Raw genomic sequence first — 18,412 nt, forward strand, 5'->3', positions numbered from 1 at the left:
GAAAAATCCCTCTTCTCATGTACATTATGCAAGTTGCTTGCATACAAGCATTGGCAGACATTGATGACCACATTTTGCAGGATTACCGCTGTGATATGTCTGGTCTGGGGCTTTGGTGCAGAGCATGGCTCGAGTGCATTTCTGAACACTGGTATAAGAAACAACACCTTATTCCTCTGACTCTCTGCTCCAAAGAGGTCATTTTAGCCCTTGCAAGTCAGTAGGAACAGTTGCTATTCTTCACCCAAAATTGACTGCCTATTTCTGCAGTTGCATCCCACACATCATTCATCACCTAGAGATGGCTTTTTCTCTTCCCAGATTCCAGTCCACACTGGCTTGAGCCATCTGTGGTCTTCTGCTAGCTACTTCAACTCAATATGTCCATGGGCATTGTGGCCCAGAAACAATTGTTTCCTTGGAACACAAGGCGCCTGCACCCATCCCTGCTCTGACAGAAAAGGCCTTAAAGATATAACTTGTCTCTCCATAGGGTTCATAAAATTAGATGGGCAGGTACAGGCAAGGTACTCACTGTCACACTCAACCCTCTGCTAGTCATAAGAGAGCCCACAAAGTTCAGCCTGAAGGCACAAATGGGAAGAACATGAGGCCTCACCTGTTCACAAACCCACAAAATCGACTCTATAACTGTGCCTTCCAGGCAGGCCAGAGAAACACCATCTGTGTTACAAAGCTGAAGGATGCATCACGAAACTTCAGAAGCTGCGTTCCACAACCTGTAGCTTTCAAAAGTTGCACAGAAGAATGTAAACCTTTAATGGCTTACATTGTTATGACAGCTCTTTAAGATGCTAGAGTAACTCATACCTATTCCTTGCAGACCCGGAGAAACTTCCTTTCACTGATGGTCACTTTTGTCAAACAGTATTTAATATTTCCAAATGAACTTTTTTTAGTCATGATAAGTGGATGGAAAATATTCTGAAATCTGAGAAATCTTTAAAAATGAAGATATAAGTAAAATAGTAACTGAAAATAATGACTGAGGATTCTTGGGGAGGGTTTTTTATTTGGTGGGTTTGTTTGGTTTTTTTTCAATTATTCATGTTAATTCCTCCAATATTTAAGGGGGAAAAATACAGAGAATGACATGTGTGGGAAATTTCAGATTAACTGCCTCGTGTTTGATGAAACCAAAAGTACTGCAAGTTAATGCAATATTTAAATGATTGCTTCCCCCTCTCCCCCTCCCCATCTGAAAGATGCAATGCCCCATAACTGCAGATGAGGAAACAAAATTCTCTTGCATGTTCACTTTCATGAAAGATAAATTTCCTTTTTTCTCTATTTTGGTCCCTAATTCAGAAAACCACTTAAACATATGCTGAAGTTCATAATTTGCCACTCTACCACTTACGCATCTACTCAAGAATATGCCTGAAGTCAGGCATATGCACAGCACACTGTGGACTTTACAGCGTTCTGTTCATTTCTGCAACTATTCTAATTCAGTGACGTGAATGTACAAGGAAGTAACACATTTTGAGCAATTTTAGCACTCGCTGACAAAAGTGAATTTTGAACTTGCCTATCCATGCAAACAGTCTGAATAATCATTAAAAAGTAATAGCTAATTCTCGATACCTTTCAGAAACTGCTGAACTTTAACAATTACTTTTAGTTGTCAGGATAGTGAAATACTATGGCATGAACTTTTGCTCTGTATCACTGGTGAGCAACAAAACCTGGAGCTGAAAAGCTGCTACCCCTCCTACAAAACAATAAAAAAAAACCACCAAACCTGCTCATAAGCTTGTGGTATGTCAAATATTATTTGTAGAAGCTATTCAGTAAGTAATTTCAAATAAGTAAAAAGCAAAGAAACCACAGGATGTTCACAAACAATTTGCAAATAGAAATGGAAGAGGAATTCATTAAATAAATTATTTGCTATAAATTATTCACCTACCTCTAATCTTACTACCACTTAGAATATAAAATTCATGCCATAAAAGATACAGGATTCGTGCCATAAATGATAGAGGATACATAACAAGGCATCATTAACTTTTGCATTTCCCAGTGCTGCTTTATTTTGGCTGTCCAGTTATGTATGCATTATTATATATTATATATTATATATATACACAGGCATTAAGGCAGCCTTTTGACTTTAATGGACTTGGAGTGTAATACGTTTCTCTTTTAAAACCTGAGCTAAGGAGACCTGGTCTGATTTTAGACTGTGATTTGATTTTGAGCTCCGAGGCTGAATAACTCTTCAAATCTGAGAGAACAATCCAAGCTGTTCTCTAAGCAAAGCCAAAACAAATGGAAGTCTTACACAGTTGGCTAATTTAATGAGATTTACACAACTGGGGCCCATTTCATATAAATTCACAGTGAAGGCTGGACATTTCTTTGTGTCCATCAAGCCACATATTGAACTCTTTCATAAAGGTGAGAGATGCAGGAGACACGCATCAGAGAGCCAAGGGAAGAAGAAGATCTAGAAGATCATCACTGGCAGCGGAAAACAGTGGCTTTCTGGGACCTGTCGGCTCTGCGCTGGCTCACAGGGTTGGCAGCATCCCCACTCAAATCGCTTTTCCCCTTCTGAAGCTGCAAGACAGGTTGCCAGCTGTGCCCTGGCTATATGGCCAGTGCAACAAATTCCAGGAAAAAAACTAAAATACACTATGAAGTTCATTTTTCCCACAAAAACAAAATCTATAAAGAGTTCTTACTCATAAGCAAGGATGAAGGCAGCTTTTTCGTCTTGTTCATGTCCTGCCTTATTCTAAGTGACAGCTATATTCCACTACTTGTTTGGTCTCCAGCAGTTGTATATTTTTTTAATATCATAACTGTTTACTTTTAATTAAAAGTGTGATGATTGTCACTGAATTTCTCCATTTGTGGAAAACTGATGCAAGCTGTCATTCTTTGGTTATGGAGGAAGAGAATAAAAAAAGATTCTTGCAGTTGTAGAAAGAATCTCAATTATCTGCAAAGCAAATTCTATTGCTGCTACTGGCTGTGAGTTGCAACTAAAGGCTACACCTCACCATCCCTACACATTTTTACTCCTTGCAAATGAAAAAAGGGTTGGTTTTGCAGAGTTTCACCATTCTGGACTGACTCTTAGCAGACTCAGTCCTTGGCCCAGTGGATGTCAGGTGCATTTGTCAAGCCTGAGCACAGCACAGGGGCCCTACACACAGTGTTATTACACATTAGTATTTCCACAGTACTTATGAGTGTTTTAAAAGACCCTCAGCTCACAGCCAGAGCAAGCAAGGGTATAGGGTCCACTCACATCAGACACCTCTTGCAAACTCCAGTCCTAGGTCCTGACCTAGAGACCTTCAAAGCTAAATAAGCTTTACCATGGCAGTTGCTACAGCAAACACAGGAAGAATAAGTGTGGTTCTGCTGACAAGACTGCTTCCACTCCTTGCTTATTTTCAACATAAATTCACATCAGCTAGGCTGTTCAAAAGGAACCTGGGGGAATTGAGTGCTTAATTCCCATAGGTACCTCATAAAATCCCAGTTGTAACAGACAGTGCTCTATTTTTTTTTCCCATTTCCAGAGTGAAGCCACACCATGGGTAGAGAGTGGATAAGGAGGGAGGGCTGCATTAAACCAGATGGAAACTATGGTTTCCTTGAGCAATGAAGACAATAATTCAAAATGCATGAGGACCAGATCCACTCCTCTGTAGCAGTGCTCTGGCTAGCACATCACCATCCATTGTAAAGCTCACACAGAAACACAACTTGAAGGCAGGCCAGTAATGTAGCAAGGATACTAAGCCTCCCAAACCTTCTAAGCTATCCCTGGTTGATCTCACAGAAAAAGCAAGCAGGGAAAGGTTTCCTCCAAAGGGTCCTCAAGGCACAGATGGTTTGAGATTGCCACCAGTGTCACAGACTGCACCCAGCATGTGAATAGGCAGCAAGCCAGAGTCAAAGAAGAGAGACGTCATCCCCAGTGACCCCAGGGCCACCCTTCTGGGGGTACTGTGCATGATATTCATCATGAAGGTGGTCGAGACAAGGATGAGGGAAGAGCAGCATTCAATTTAGTCACCGCAGATTTTCTTTAAAGGCTCAACGTTGATAACCATCCAGGAGCCACTGCCATAAAAACTCAGGATGGATGAAAAGTATCCAGCAGGCCACTAACTAAATCAGTGGACAAGCATCATGGTCCCATGGGGAAGGCATGGGCTGGCACTCAGGAGATGCAGGCTTCAAGCCCAGGTTGCCCATGGGAATCCTGCATGACTGTGGGAAAGGCAATTCCCATCTCTGGGCCTCAGTTTTCCCCATCAGCTGCATGATGATCTAGATAACATGGCTGTTACCTGAGTCAGTGAAGAGAAAGATTATACAAAGATTAACATTAAAAACGTGGGTGGGTGGATGAAGCATAGATATGAAAGGTTCTGAAAAATACATGGGCCTCTGTCTTCACGCTTACCTCTTTCTACAGAGTGGTTGCTAAAAGGAAAAATAATATGCTCTCCCTACAAAGGCAGCACAGATCAGAGACATATATTTAGATCACTGTGCAAACATATACCAACTTTTGTCCAAGGTAGGAAAATGGTAGCCTGTGCTACAGAGGGAGAGAAAGACAAAGACATCTGAAGTCACCCTGAAACAAGGAAAGGATCCAGATCTCTGGGACAGATTCAGCTGTAGTATAAGCCCTGATGCTAGCCATACTCAAGAAGGTCAGGAATAAATGGCAGGGCTCTCACAAGCCTGACCTGGAGGTCCATCAGGTGCTAGATGTATATAGGACAAGCACTCATCTTCCTGTATGTCTAACAAGTAATTTCAAACCCCTAAACAAATGGTAGGACACTGCAGCAGAAGTAACCCTCAGGAAGGACAGGACAAACCACCTTTTCAATCATTTTATTTTGCAGGTTTTTTGGCTTGCATAGCTATCCCCCTTGCTTGGCTGAGGGTGTCACATGCTGCTTTTCCTTTCTCAGGAGAGATCAATCTTTCACTAGGGCCACTCACTCGACTCTAACCCCAATATGTGTTTTCTACCCCTTCTACTTGTTTGAAGCATAGAAATGGCAGCACAGAGACCCAGTGGCAGCAGGTGGGAATGGAGCCCACATTTCCTAATCCCCAGCACTCACAGCCAAAAAAAATCAAAAAGGAAAAAGCAAAAAATAAAGAGCTCCCCCGCCCCCCTGGTTTCTCCCTTACATGCATAGCATCATCGCTGCTGAGTTGCAGCCTCAGAGAAAAGAAAGAAAGAGGCCCAAAAGGCAGCTAGGAAACCCACCGTCCATTGGCTTCCCTCCACGCAAGGCGAGCGGACTCCTTCTGCTGCAGTGACTTGGCAAGCACACCTCGCTCTGACTCAGCACCTCGCCGGCACCTCCTGTCAATTATTCCCACAAACTGCTGACTCCGGAAGGGCTATTTGCAATTAGGATGCAACACAAGCCGGTGGTGGTGGGATGCCTCATCTCCCCCCCTTCACCCGCAGCAGTCCCCTCCAGCTGAGCCCTCTGGCTCAGGGCTGGAGCTCCCAGTGAAGGTGAAGCAGTGGGGGACGGGGGATGTAGTCCAGGAGGGCTGGAGGATGGGGGAAGCCTGCCTGCATTGTACCTATTCTGTGGATAAACAGACAACTGCTGTCAATGTGGCAGCTGAAATGCAGTCTCACAAAAGAAAAAAAAAAAAAAAAGCAAAGCAGCCACTGGGAATGGGGATGAGAGCAGCAAGAACACATGAAACTATGCAAAAAAGCTACGGTAGAGCTAACTAATATAACAGCATTCCCCAAAGAACAAGCAAAACGCAGCCTTGCTGCAACTCCATGCAGCTTAGAAACACAAGCCTACTCTCTGTATCCAAGGCATTTTTAGTGCAAAAGAGGGAGGCGCTGATTGCAGATGAGTCCCATAATAAGGGCCCAGGGCACACCAGCTGTTTCAGAGGCAAAAGGAAGAGCTGCCCTTGACAAGCCAAGGACATGATAATTTTGCAGACAGACAGAGGCTATTCTGTCCCTCTGCCATGTAGCCAAGGTCCTCCCAACCTCTCCGAGCCACTAGCTCGCAGCGCCCAGCCCAAAAGCCAAGCAGGCTTGCAGCCTAGCAGCTCCACAACCAATGGAGACATCCAGACATCAAACCCCACCAAACAGTGAAACACATTCAGCTATGGAAGCAGCCCAGAAGCCACACAAGCCAAGCAGTGCCCTGCAGAAGCCCTCCAGCACTTTTTCTTAAGCATCTTCACTAAAACAGCAGGGTCTTCCGCGCACCTCTCTCTCCTTCCCCAAGGGTCATGGTGAGCTTCAGGCCCCACTCACTGGCACAGGCAGTGAGAGGCAGCAGATCTAGTGATGCACAAGAACTGGAGGGACTCAGAGCACTCCCTGCAGGAGCACCCAGGGACTTTTTAGCCAAGAAACAGGGTTGTACTTTCTGAGATATCATTTCTAAACCAAACATTTCACAGAGTGCAGCTAATGCTGACAGACCACATGTGAACACAAGTCAGAACAGGCAGTTGTGAAACTGGAGCAAAAGGCTCCAAGGAGCATTTCAGGTTTGATGCTGAAGCCTGCAGTGAGCCATACCCTACGACATGAGGCAACATCCACTTTATACAGCCATATCAACCAACAAAGTGTCCGGCATGTCTTGTAGTCTGTGTGCCCACAGCTGCAGAATTTATCACAGACTAATGACCCACCTGGAAATCCAGAGTGGGTAAAAAGGCAGAGACATCAACCTGTAAGATGGGTGATACACAAATCCCATCTAGATAGCCAAGGCTGAAGAGGGGGAAAAGCTAACTAAACCCCAAATCTCACTAAAGCAACCTGGATTTACCAATGGCCTGCTGATCAGGTAAGGGGAATATCTACTGCACCACGTGAAGTGAGAGCAAAGGAACAAAGTCAAAATAAACAAAAAAATAGTGACTTCAGCAACATGTTCAGGAATTAGCTGAGTGTCACAGCAGGTTACAGTTCTGCAGCGTCTTAAAGAGCGTAGGTAGAACTTGGAACAACCTGTCCCAGGGCACTCAGAATCTAAAACACTGCAACTGATGCAAAGATACTAAGTAACGGGAACTGCAATTGTGGCAAAGACACAAAGGACCGGAGACTGCTACATAATCAAATTTAACATCCCTGTGAGAAAAACGGTACCAGAACTTTGCACTGAGCCTCTCGAATGTTAGAAAAAAACAATTACAAGTAGAAACAGTCAAAACAACGTAACTCCAAAAGCAGCAAAATTAAAGTTGTTACACTCTGTACAATGGTGTGTTGAAGCAATCTCAGCATCGACACTGACAAGGTAGTAGGTGCCCCTAAACAAAAAACTGCTGAGAAGCAAGGGAGCACATTGTATGGCCAAACAAAAGGAACAAGAAGCGATTCAGTCTAAGCAGTTGCTTCATAAAATGGTAGCTAGGACTGAGAGCAAAAGTGAAAAAACAAACAATCATTTCAGTACATTCAAAGGACAGGTCCAGAAGTGCTGAACAGGAGGAGAATGAAATTTCTCAAGTGGCTGTACTTCTAGCAAAGACAAGCAAGCTCTTACTAAGTCAGGTGGTTCCTGAAGTTAGCAATGTTCTCCCTAAGAGAGGGTATAGGGTAGCCTGGAAATTGCAGCAGGGCTTGGTTAAACCAGAACAACACCCCAAGCATCAAATAGTACATAACAGGAGACAAACCAGCTTGATCTCTGCTCAGGGGAACTTGTGGACGTTCAATCCACTTGAATTTTGGAAGGAAAAGGACAGGACTAAGTGATTAATTTTCTGCCACTTCAAAGTGCACCTGCTAAATTGTTCTGGGCAGGATGCCAGTTCAGTGACAGACCTGTCTGCTGCTTTCCTGGTGTGGGAACTCCCCCCTTGCTTCACGCTCAGTGGGGTTCAGGCCACTCGGGGTCAGACTGAGTCCAGAGCTGCTGCCCCACCACTCAGTGCCCAGGCTCAGAGGCATGGGAGCCCCTCTCCCCCTGTCCTTGCTCTGGCCCTGATTACAAAGGATTACCCCCAGGTTTCATACCAGTTCTGGGGTGGTTTAATCTATTCCTTAATATCTGGAAGAGAGACAGGAAGCTGGCAAAGTGATTTGGGCTGGCTGAGACAAAAGAAGATTGAGATAGACTTCCAAGGGATCTGACAAAGCTCAGCAAGTGGGCAGCATAATGCAAGATGAAATTTAACATTACCAAACGGACAGTAATAAGAACTTGAGAGAATAATCTGAACTACTCACATACCATGGGGCTCTAATTCAAATGTAATCACTTGAGAAAAATATCTTGGTATCACTGTGAACAGCTAAATGAAAACATCTGTTCAACATGTAACAGTGGTCAAAGAAGCAAGCAAGCTGTAAGGATGTCTAAAGGCGGAGACTGAAAAGGATGCTGGAAGTATTCAAATGCCACCATGAACACTGACAGTGCACCCTCAGCTGGAACTGCTGTGGTTACTTCTGGATGGCAAATTTGAAAATGCAGAAGGCAGAGAAAGATTTCATCATTCACTCATCAAAAACACTTAGTGGTCAAGCCCAGTTAAAACTCGGACAATTAAATTTGGAGACAAGTTACATAGAAAGAAATTATCAAATGGAAATGAAGAAGTGAAATGTGCTTCTCTATAGTTTTGTTTGTTTGTTTGTTTGTTTTTTCAAGAGAAAAAATGAAAGGTTGTTCAACATAACTGAAGAGTAGGAAACATGACTGGACATAAGGAAAATATTATTATTTTCCTTTTCTGTTCTTACTTTTTCTGCTTATTCTAAACAGTAGAAATCATAGAGGCCTACACATTTATAAGGATACCGGGAATATCCACAGACATGTCAGGTAGAATGAAAATCTTTTTGAAAATGAAAAAATAGAAAGAAAAGAGCATAGCAGGACTATACCCTTATGCTTCCAGGCATCAGCCAACTTCTAATTAATGAGGATTAGGAAGTAGGATCCCCAGTGGGCATGCAGAGAGGGTGTACTAACCCACTCGCTCTCGGCAGGTGCTGTTAATATGTCAGGCAGAGGAAGAGCCGAGTCTGGACAGCCTGCCTGCAGTCCACTCTATTCGGGAGGCTAAAGTGTTGGTGCCCAGTGGGATTGTACACTAACCCTTCCAAACACCAACTGAAGAGGCTGCAAAAAGGGGCTTGTTTAGCCCAGCTCAACCTGGCTCCTGGCAAGGCAGGAAGTTTTATGTCTGCGGCTTTGCAAGCGGAAGGGGCTTCTCTGAGGAAAGGGGAAGGGATGGACATTTTATTCACTTCGCATTGACAGAAGGAATACATATGACCTAATTCATTTTATGGCAAGGAAGTGGAGTGTGGACATGCAATGAAATAAAGAGAAAATTGGCTGGTGTAGGTATTGAAGTCCTGAGCAATACATACTATTCCAGCCTACTCCTGTGGCTCTGGCATGACACCAGACTCCTCTTTGCTAAATGTTTGGTACCAATTGCTCTCTCTGGAGGTTTTGGCACCTCCCACTGAAGCATCCAGCTTTGGCCATGCCAGCACAGACCAGTGGTCTGACCTGACCCAGCACTCCCTAGACAGGCTGCTGCAGAAATGCACCACATATTGCAAACAGTGTGTCTTCACCTCCCCACAAACAACACTCCTGGCTTCAGCATTCCAAGTAAAACCGAACCCCAGACGTAACTAAATGAACTTCAAACACTGGCTTTCTCCCGCTGATGCTTGTGAAACACGAGCTTATGGTCTCATAGCTAGGTTGGCTCACGAGGGTATGTGAAAATAAATGCACAACTTTTTGTCCCTAAGGAAGCAGTCTGATCAGTCTAATGCCAAGATTACATTTGAAATTAACTTCATGCAGAGATGCAATGTACAAGTATGCTATGCTGCCAGGAGGAGATCTGTGGCTCTGCACGTGCAGTAGTAATAAGAGACTGAGCTTGACCTGCTAGTACTATTCTGACTTCTCCAGTGACTGTTCCAGAAGGGGAAGCAAAGATTAAGAAATGGGCTGTATTATTTAAATAGAAACTTTCCTTACTTCGTATGCCATAAACTGCCTCTTTTGGTACAGGCAATGTACCAAATACATTGTACACAGCACAATGAATACAGAAAGGACAACAGCAATACCACATACATGTACATGATGTTTGCATACATGTGTCAAGATGGCTAAAATAATGGGCAGAGCCTGTGCACTACTACCACCAAATGCTGTAAGTTGGTTTTTATCACTGCTCTTTGTAAATGCCCCATAGAAACAAAAAGTAGCAACCACTAAGGCTTTTACTGCAGTTACTTCCACAAAACCAAAACTTATCAAACATTGAATGTTTTGTAAAATCATAACTGTGTTTCAAAAGAAAGAACAAGAACAGGGTGAAAAAAGTAAAAAATACAGAAACGTACAACTTAAGCATCTTTGGGATGAAAAGTTTTGACTTTTCACATAAAGATACCATTTTGCTTAAGGTACTTTCCTGTACTGTAATAATACAATTCCACAAAGAGACACAATATCAGTGTCCTAAGATGGAATTTCCCTCAAAAATTTCCTTTTAAAACCATCAAAGCATTTGACTTCTATTTCCGTTTAAAATGAAGCCAAATTCCTCAATCCGGATGAAACAAAGCATTTTTTCTCAGCCCAGTTCAAGCAGTGAAAAAAAGGCAGAAGCCAGAAAAGACACAAGTGACCTCCAAAACAAAAAAGATGAAAACTTGTAAGGAAAAAAAAAGAAAGAGTTCCCTGTGCACAGTTAAAAATGCTGTGCTTTCTCCCTGGTGCACAAGACATGAAACACTTGCGAGAAAAAAGTAGGGAGGCATATGACTAGAAGCCCTGTAATTGTGACTTCTCTAAAGGAGAGGCTAGGCAGATGCCCTACCTGACAGCAAGAAAATCAGTTCATCCCTGCACACATCAGTTTTCCATGCTATTAATCAAACTGACTGCCCTCACAAAGTAAGTTTGGAGACTCTCTATTAGTTAATGTTCGTAAATGACTGTGCAAACACAAGGTAGTATTAACCAGGGAACAGTCTTTGTTACACCACTATTTGTTAAACAACCAAGAGCTAAATTTCCCTCTGAACATTTACAAAAGGGAAGGCAGCATTAGTGATCCACAAGGAGAAAACTACAAAGAACAGATTTTCAGTGCATGCACTTCTCCTTGAAATAACTGTGTTAAAAGCACTTTACTTAAAAAGCACGATGATAGTAGCATCCTACTAAATATAGATGACTCACCACAATTTAGTAGTGAACATCCCTAAAGTGGACCATTACATTATTGCTTAACCTGCTGCATAAATTTAAGCATTCTCCTGTGGTTATAGTTTGCACCAAGACACTCAAGACTACTACCAGCATCCGCTGACCTTCAGTGGGTCACGAGGTCTCTCTGGTCCCACTTTCTCCATCTGTACTATTGATATAAGAATAAAAACACTACTCCACAATGAAGGCAGGAAAAAGGATTCCTAAGTTTCTTAAAGAGTTGTTTATACCATACTTTGTAAATCCGTATTAGTACCGAGAAACTAAATATAGCTGCTCTTGAGGCACTTTGAGATCCCTCGAGAATGGAATCTTATAAAAGAAAATTGTGGTTTAGGCAATACTGAAGAAACAGAGATAAAGAATTGGTTTCCAGAATAAAGGAACGAGATGCAAGAAGTAGTTAATGCATCTGTGTTTACCGCTGGGGACCAAGGTCAGGTCGTGAGCAAAATGATTTATCTACACGTCACAAAACCACACAGCTTGACACAAATGGCAATCTGTTCCAAAAAAACTGCATAAGTGTGGAAGGGCGAAGGACTGACACAGTATTCTCTTGCTAAGGGCTGAGGACCTGGTGTAGGGCTGGGAAGGATACGTGGGTTAGCACAAGGGTGCTGCAAGGCCAAAACACTTTCAGCTGTGAGAACCCCAGACGGACAGGAGAGTGACTTCAGGTGAAGACTAGAAAAGTCATGTGAAAAGTTGTGGACTTGCTGTTGCATTAATACCCTGCTGCCAGGCACCCTTGCCCCCACACCCTACCCTGCTCTTGCAAGATCCAGCTGTGATGGACTGTAACACGCTGAAATCTCCCCTGTTGCAACACTATGTCACAGGATCCAAACATATGCAGTTAAAAAAAAAAAGTCAGTTCTGCAGTCTAACTGTACCCAATGTGTGATTTCTACCACATTTGACAATTTGCAGTATGCTATTTCTGGCTACATAGCACGATTAATTAGCACTCACAGGTTTGGTTTCAAAGCTCTAAACAGAATTCCCTCCTATCTTTCCCTGAACTTCCCCAAGGAGCTTGAAAAAATATTATTTCCAGCAAAGTTATTAAGCTCATAATGCTTTAGAGAGAAAACATAGACGTTGCCCCTGCCCCAGGACCATTAACCATGGATATAATAGGCCCAGAAAAAGCAGACATCTAGTGCCAGTTACAAAGAATCATTGCTATTCTACAAATTGCACAACCACATAAGAAAATGGGACTATAATATTTGATTGAAATTTTGCTACAAAGTCTGACCGTATTTTATCATAGGTGTAAAGTGTGAGAATTATGAAATTGCCTTCAAGGTCCTTTTTTCCCCAACACCTTTCATTTGTGTGGCATTAAGTATTTTGTCCGATTATACACTCTCACAGTTTCTGATCCTTTAACTTTTAAGCCTTTCATTTAGGTATCGCTTTGCATATGACCCTCTCATTTTTCTTCTATATATTCTAAAACCTTAAAAAAGAGAAAAAAAAAAGAAACAGAAATCACTGTTCTTAACCAGACTTGGCAACCCAGAGCAGAAACACTTACTAATCTTCTGCAAATGTTGTTTAGAAAAAAACTCTCCCAATTTAATTTCACCTTTCATGAGTGTATGTCTGTTCCTTATCCCTTAGCAGGGTTTTCTATTCAAATTCAAGAACCACTGAAAATATGACCACACTGCGTAACACAGAAATAACTGTGCACCACAGCTATTTTCATCTACCACCAACCTCTAAAGACTTTTCCTAAGAAAAAAAGAAAAAAGCCAAGCTTGAGACACAGGTGTTTCCTTCGGGTAGTCTTTAAGTCTTGAAGGAAAGTGCAAGAAAAAGCACTACGCTATTGCAGAGAAATATTTAATGGAAAAGTGTGTTTCTGTACCCAGTTGTCTCCAACGTCATTGCTCCCATATGCCCTCAACCAAAAAAGAAAACTAGATATTGAGTCAATCTTCTAGCTTAAAAAGATAATAAAATTCTCCTTTAATTTTAACCTTAAATCTGATCACCGTTGTATGTTTTTGCAGCAATACCACATCACTAGAAGCACTTCACCACCTACAAGCCTCTAAATCCAGTAAACACAGAAACTTTCTAGACATTTACACGTTTGCAATGACTGCAGAAAAAAACTGTAGCACTGAGAACCTGAAAGTTATTCAATTCTCTTTCCAAAATGGGAAAAGGACAAAAAGCAAACAAATAGTATGAAGCATGAATGCTGACATGATTTCTTACAATTAAATGCTAATAATTTTTTTCCCCTATAATTTATATCTTTGAAGTCAGCAGGTGCAATTTCCAGTTAATACATCTGACTCAGACTCCCAAACATTTTCTGAGGACAGGACACAGGGTGGTTTTGGAGCTGATGCATTTGTGAAAAGTTGATCTTATCCATCACAAGACTTGTTTCTCAGCAGGTCCTGGGTAGAGGGGAACAGCCTGTTGTGCCTCACAGGGCAGTAACAGCTAGGCACAGCTACCCAAGCAGCAGACTCCACCCAGATCCAGACTTCATCCAGACCTTGCTGAGACATCTCTGGTCTTCTCATGAGAGATCTCGTAATTTCTTACTGTCCTCCCAGTCTCAGGAATCCCTTGCAGAAAGTCTCACAGTGTCCCAGTAGTGAAGGTGGCCAGCAGCAGTGCTCAGTCGTCTCAAAGCTGTGCAGAGACAGACTGCGGAGCAGACCTCTGCAAAACTACTTAGTGGAGCTCTGGATAAATCAGTAGAAAATTGCCTTATAGACCTCAGTAAACCATAACCGAGCAGGCCTGCTCTAAAGTTTGGCTTTACTTGAAATAAGTCATTGCCACCTGATCAACAGATGAGTCTGAACATCTTGCACTCTGTAATTTCTTCTGTTGCCCTTATCACAGCACCTCCTGGTGCTCTTCGGCAATGCACTAAGTGATGTGAGTAGCATCTGTCACATGCAATTTGTTTCCTCTCCACACAGGGACCAGGGTACACACCTTATTTCGGAAGGGCTTTGGGGGCGGGAGGTGATGAAGTGATGTGTGTGTCTCCGCATTCCCGGGGGCAGGCACGTATCTTACAGCTGAAGCAGTGTGCCGTGCGCCTGGAAGGAGGAGGCAGAGGGGAGGACCCTCGGGGGACACAGAGGGCTCCGGGCAGCCTGTCACCATCTCTGCAGAAAGTTCCCTGCTGCCTCAGGGCCTGAGGGATAGACCAGAGTTTTCCACCCAGGTGAGCTTACCAAGGGGCTAGGCCCAGACAACTGAGACTAACGTGAAACCCAGATTAAAGCAAGTTTTACAGCACTGTAAAAAAAAAAATGAAATATGTATACATATAATAATAGTAGGAAGGATGGTGCAGCGGAGGCAGCAAAAGGAGCCGAGCGGAGCAGCGCTCCTTCCCCACGTCTGCCTGCAAAAGCACTCGCCCGCCGCCGCATTCCGAGCATCCAACCGGCGGGACCGCAATCTAACTTACCACGACGGCATCGCCGCGGGACCGCGCGGGCGACCCCAGGGCCTGCCCCGATGCACCCGCCGTCCTGGTCAACCGCGCCCCGCCACACCCTAGCAGCACTCACCTCTCAGGCCAGGACGCGCCAAGTCTACCGGCACTTCACCTCCCTCCGCCGCGGGCGCCGCCGCGTCATGCCGCCGGGCGAGGGGCGGCGACGGGCCGCCTGAGCCCGCCTGTCCCCGCCGCCGCAAGTGCCAGCCGCCGGTGGTGCCGCCGCCGCCGCGTCCGGGACCGCCCCTCGCGGCGCAGCTCCGCCGTCCCCACCAGCCCGTCGCCCGGGAGGGCGGCAGGCGGGCGGGCCGGACCGAGAGCGCAGCCTGGCGGCCCCGAGCCGCCCCCGCAACCCGCCGGGCTGCGGCTGTCACCCCCCGCACGGCACCGTCCCGGCGCGCAGCGGCACGTCCCACCACCCTCCTCCTCTCTCCGCACAAACTGGGGGTTCCCCCCCCTCTTTCCCTTCCTCGCCAACCCGGTGCCGCTGCATCCGTAGGGATGCTACACGGGCCAGGGTGAGGAGGTGCGGTCCAACACAGGGCTGGAGATTGCACCCCCACTGCTTCTCCGGATCATCGCGGCAGCGTGGGGGCTTCTTCTCTTCAGAGCCTGCCTACAGCTGCATTGAAGACGACAGCAGCAGCACACAGCAAAATATTTGGGATGGGCTGCATGGCACCGGTCACTGCTGCAGCGCACAGTATAAACACTGCAAAGGTATGAGCCACCCTAACTGCCATTCAGGAGGCTGGGAAACACCAGTATTCAGCACTCCTAAGAATCCGACCAAGGTATCTCTGAAGGGAGCAAGGCAGCTCTTGGAGCTGGGGAACCACAATGCTGTGTAACACAAGAGTCACCAACAAGTTGTGTCACAAGCTTAAGTAATTGCAGTCCTCAAGGCAACATGGAGAAATTAATCAGTTGAAAATCAGCACACATCAAGTATGTATGGGGGGGGGGGGAGCAAAGAGGTCCTTTATGAATTTAGGGTGGTCATCTTTGGAAAGGAGCAAAGCAGAAAACTCGCACAGACTGACTCCTCACACATGTCCGTCTCCCTGTCCAAGTCTGACCACAGTAGTTTTGCTTTGTGAAAATAAGCAATTTCACTAGGAAAATCTTCTAACAATTCTGCCAAATGTCCAGTTGCTTCATTTCCCTGCCCAAAGTTTCCTACCCACCAAAGCACAGCCATGCAGCCTTTGCATCCTGCTGGCAGAAGCTTCTCGCTACCTCCCTTCCTAGTCACAGTCTCTGGGAGCGTCCCCATGCCCAGTGTACCCTACTGCTCAGCACTGCTCAGATTTCTGCCTCCTCAGTTGCATTAAAAGTTGCACTGACCCTTTACATGGCTGCACTACCACTGTGAAGGGGGTGGGAGGAAGCTGTACCTGGGAGTCAGGATGAAAATGAAAAGCATCAGGGGTAGCAGAACAGAAATCATTATAAGCAACATGAAAAAAGTAAGCTGGTGCCCACGAAAACAGTATGTGGCAAACTAACTACCATCCCACCAGCCTAGGTTTAGCTCTGCCATCAAGCTTTGGCACAATTCTACTAGAGGACTAGGTGAAAGTGTCACCATAGCAGTCCAGGTTTACCAATTATCTTTGTTCTAAAAAAACCCAAACAAACTACTAATTATATTTATAAATAGCAATGGTTGACCTGTCCTTATCAGGAAGCAAAATTGCTGACTACAGCATGGTCTGGGGTTTCATTGAGCAAGTGGTGGCACAGAGGGGTGAGAAGGCACCAGATGGTGATTCAGGGGCTGTACCCCCCATTTCCTACAAGGTTGTCAGGTGCCTCCTGGATGTCCTCAAACATAAAACCTGACAATGTGGATATCTGACAGTTCTAGCACTCTTGCAAAACACCCTCCACTCCAGCCCTGCCATGGGCAGGCAGACTAAGAGATTTGCTCCATTAAGGAGCCAGCTCTTGGCAAAAGCTCAAGCAGCTGAAGCATAACACTTCAGAAAAGCATCAAAGGGAGAGTCATAGCCCAGCTGTTTCCCTCATTCTCTGGCAATATGGGAATTGAAGTTTTCTGAGACCCTCTCAGACCACTTCTCTTTCCTCCAGTTGACTTTCTGTATTTTTCTTATAGCAAAAGGACAAAGGAACATGATGATATTACTGATTAGAAGCAGTTCCAGGAAACTCCAGTCCTTGTGGGTACAGTGACCACCTGCAGGAATACAGTGGGTATGTCCACACATGTGGGTATGTCTACCTACAAGGAAAGCCCTCGAATCTTTCTTAGCAAATAAAATCTCCCTCACCAAAGTCAAGGGCAGAGAGCACAGAGCACATTGGGCACAGTGGCCTGGCAGTGGCTTTACTCCTTAAGATAACTTCGAAGACTGAAAAGATGCAAAGACAAATCAAGTGAAAATAAGAAAAATTGTGTATTCTCCTTAGGACTGCTGCAGTGGCTTCCTGACCTGCCAAGACTTGAAAGTTGTCTTGACTTAATGGAAATGAGTGTGTTTTTTAGTATAAGGACACACTGCATTTAGCAAATGCCATCCCAGCTCGCTTTGGACTGTTCCCTGCATCCTGCTGTGCATCAGCTGGCAGGTAAACAGCAAAGATCAGTTCACCCTGTATAGTGGCTGAATTAATGTGCTTCCTAAAAAGTGCAGTGAGCACAATGTGAATCTAGATCCTGGTGATCAGAGAAAGCATTTCTGCCCAAAATGGACCCAATCACTCCCTTCTGATGCAAGCTGCTAAGAGCGGGGGGTATTTTAATCAGCTTTTGGATCTGGTCACCACAGCAGATACTGTATCATACCTACAAACCACAGTGACACAGCAAGTGACTTTAGCTGCTTCTTGCAGCAATTGAAAGAACAATCTGTGGCCGCACTCCAGAAGGATGGAGCAGCCACAGGGAATAATAATCTTCAGATGTACCAGTCAGTCCTCTCACTCTGGCTCCCTCTTCACCTTATCACCACTTCCAAAAATAGCTTGCAGATTGTACAGAAAGGGTGTGGACAAGGAGATACTGTTCGTGGAACTCTGAATTTCTACTTCACTTGCCCTTGAGCCTTCCCCAAAAAATTAGGCTTATGCCAACCATTTATTCAGCGAGTGCAGCACACTCCAGCTGGTTGAATGCTAGAGCTATGAACAGAGATATTTGCTGCTCTGGCAGTCTATTTTCCTCCCAGTGAGTGTCTATACCTCTTCCTAGGCCCCAGTGGAACCTATCATGGATAGAGAAGATGTGCTTTCCAATATCCCAAGCATCAGATGCTGGCAGGTGACCACCACAAGACTCAGTTGTGTTACATTGCTCAGAAGAACAGACACAGGATCCTTAAACTGAATGGCCAAGATACTTCCAAGACTGTGCATGCTAGGCTGGGCAAGGACAGGAAAAAGAAAAGTGAAACCACTCCCACCTTTTTCTTTTTAAAGAATTATGATAAGTAATGCAATTCTCGTGTCTCAAGGAAAAACATCTCTGTGAACCAAATTTGAAAAGAAAGCTTTTCTCCAGGATGATGCTACTTTTTTTGCCCCTTTTCCCTTGATGTGACTCTAAAAAGTCCAGTGGGGATGCAGTTGGGGTCAAAAACTACAAGAGATGCCAAGTCTTACATCACCTTTTCTG

General features: G+C 44.6%; 1 protein-coding gene across 1 annotated transcript in view; it reads right to left on the bottom strand.

Annotated features, from left to right (window-relative positions):
- IGSF11 (immunoglobulin superfamily member 11) overlaps positions 1 to 5,346 on the bottom strand; it is a 91,785-nt gene extending 86,439 nt beyond the window's left edge. The window contains exon 1 of the mRNA XM_018074769.2: positions 5,282 to 5,346. Coding sequence (XP_017930258.2) covers positions 5,282 to 5,288 — 7 coding nt within the window. The 5' untranslated portion in view covers positions 5,289 to 5,346. The remainder of the gene's footprint in view (positions 1 to 5,281) is intronic.
- Between the last annotated feature and the right edge of the window lie 13,066 nt (positions 5,347 to 18,412).

The sequence above is a fragment of the Manacus vitellinus genome, unplaced genomic scaffold (genome assembly GCF_001715985.3).
Source record: "Manacus vitellinus isolate BGI_N305 unplaced genomic scaffold, ASM171598v3 scaffold_28_pilon, whole genome shotgun sequence".
Lineage (NCBI taxonomy): Eukaryota > Metazoa > Chordata > Aves > Passeriformes > Pipridae > Manacus > Manacus vitellinus.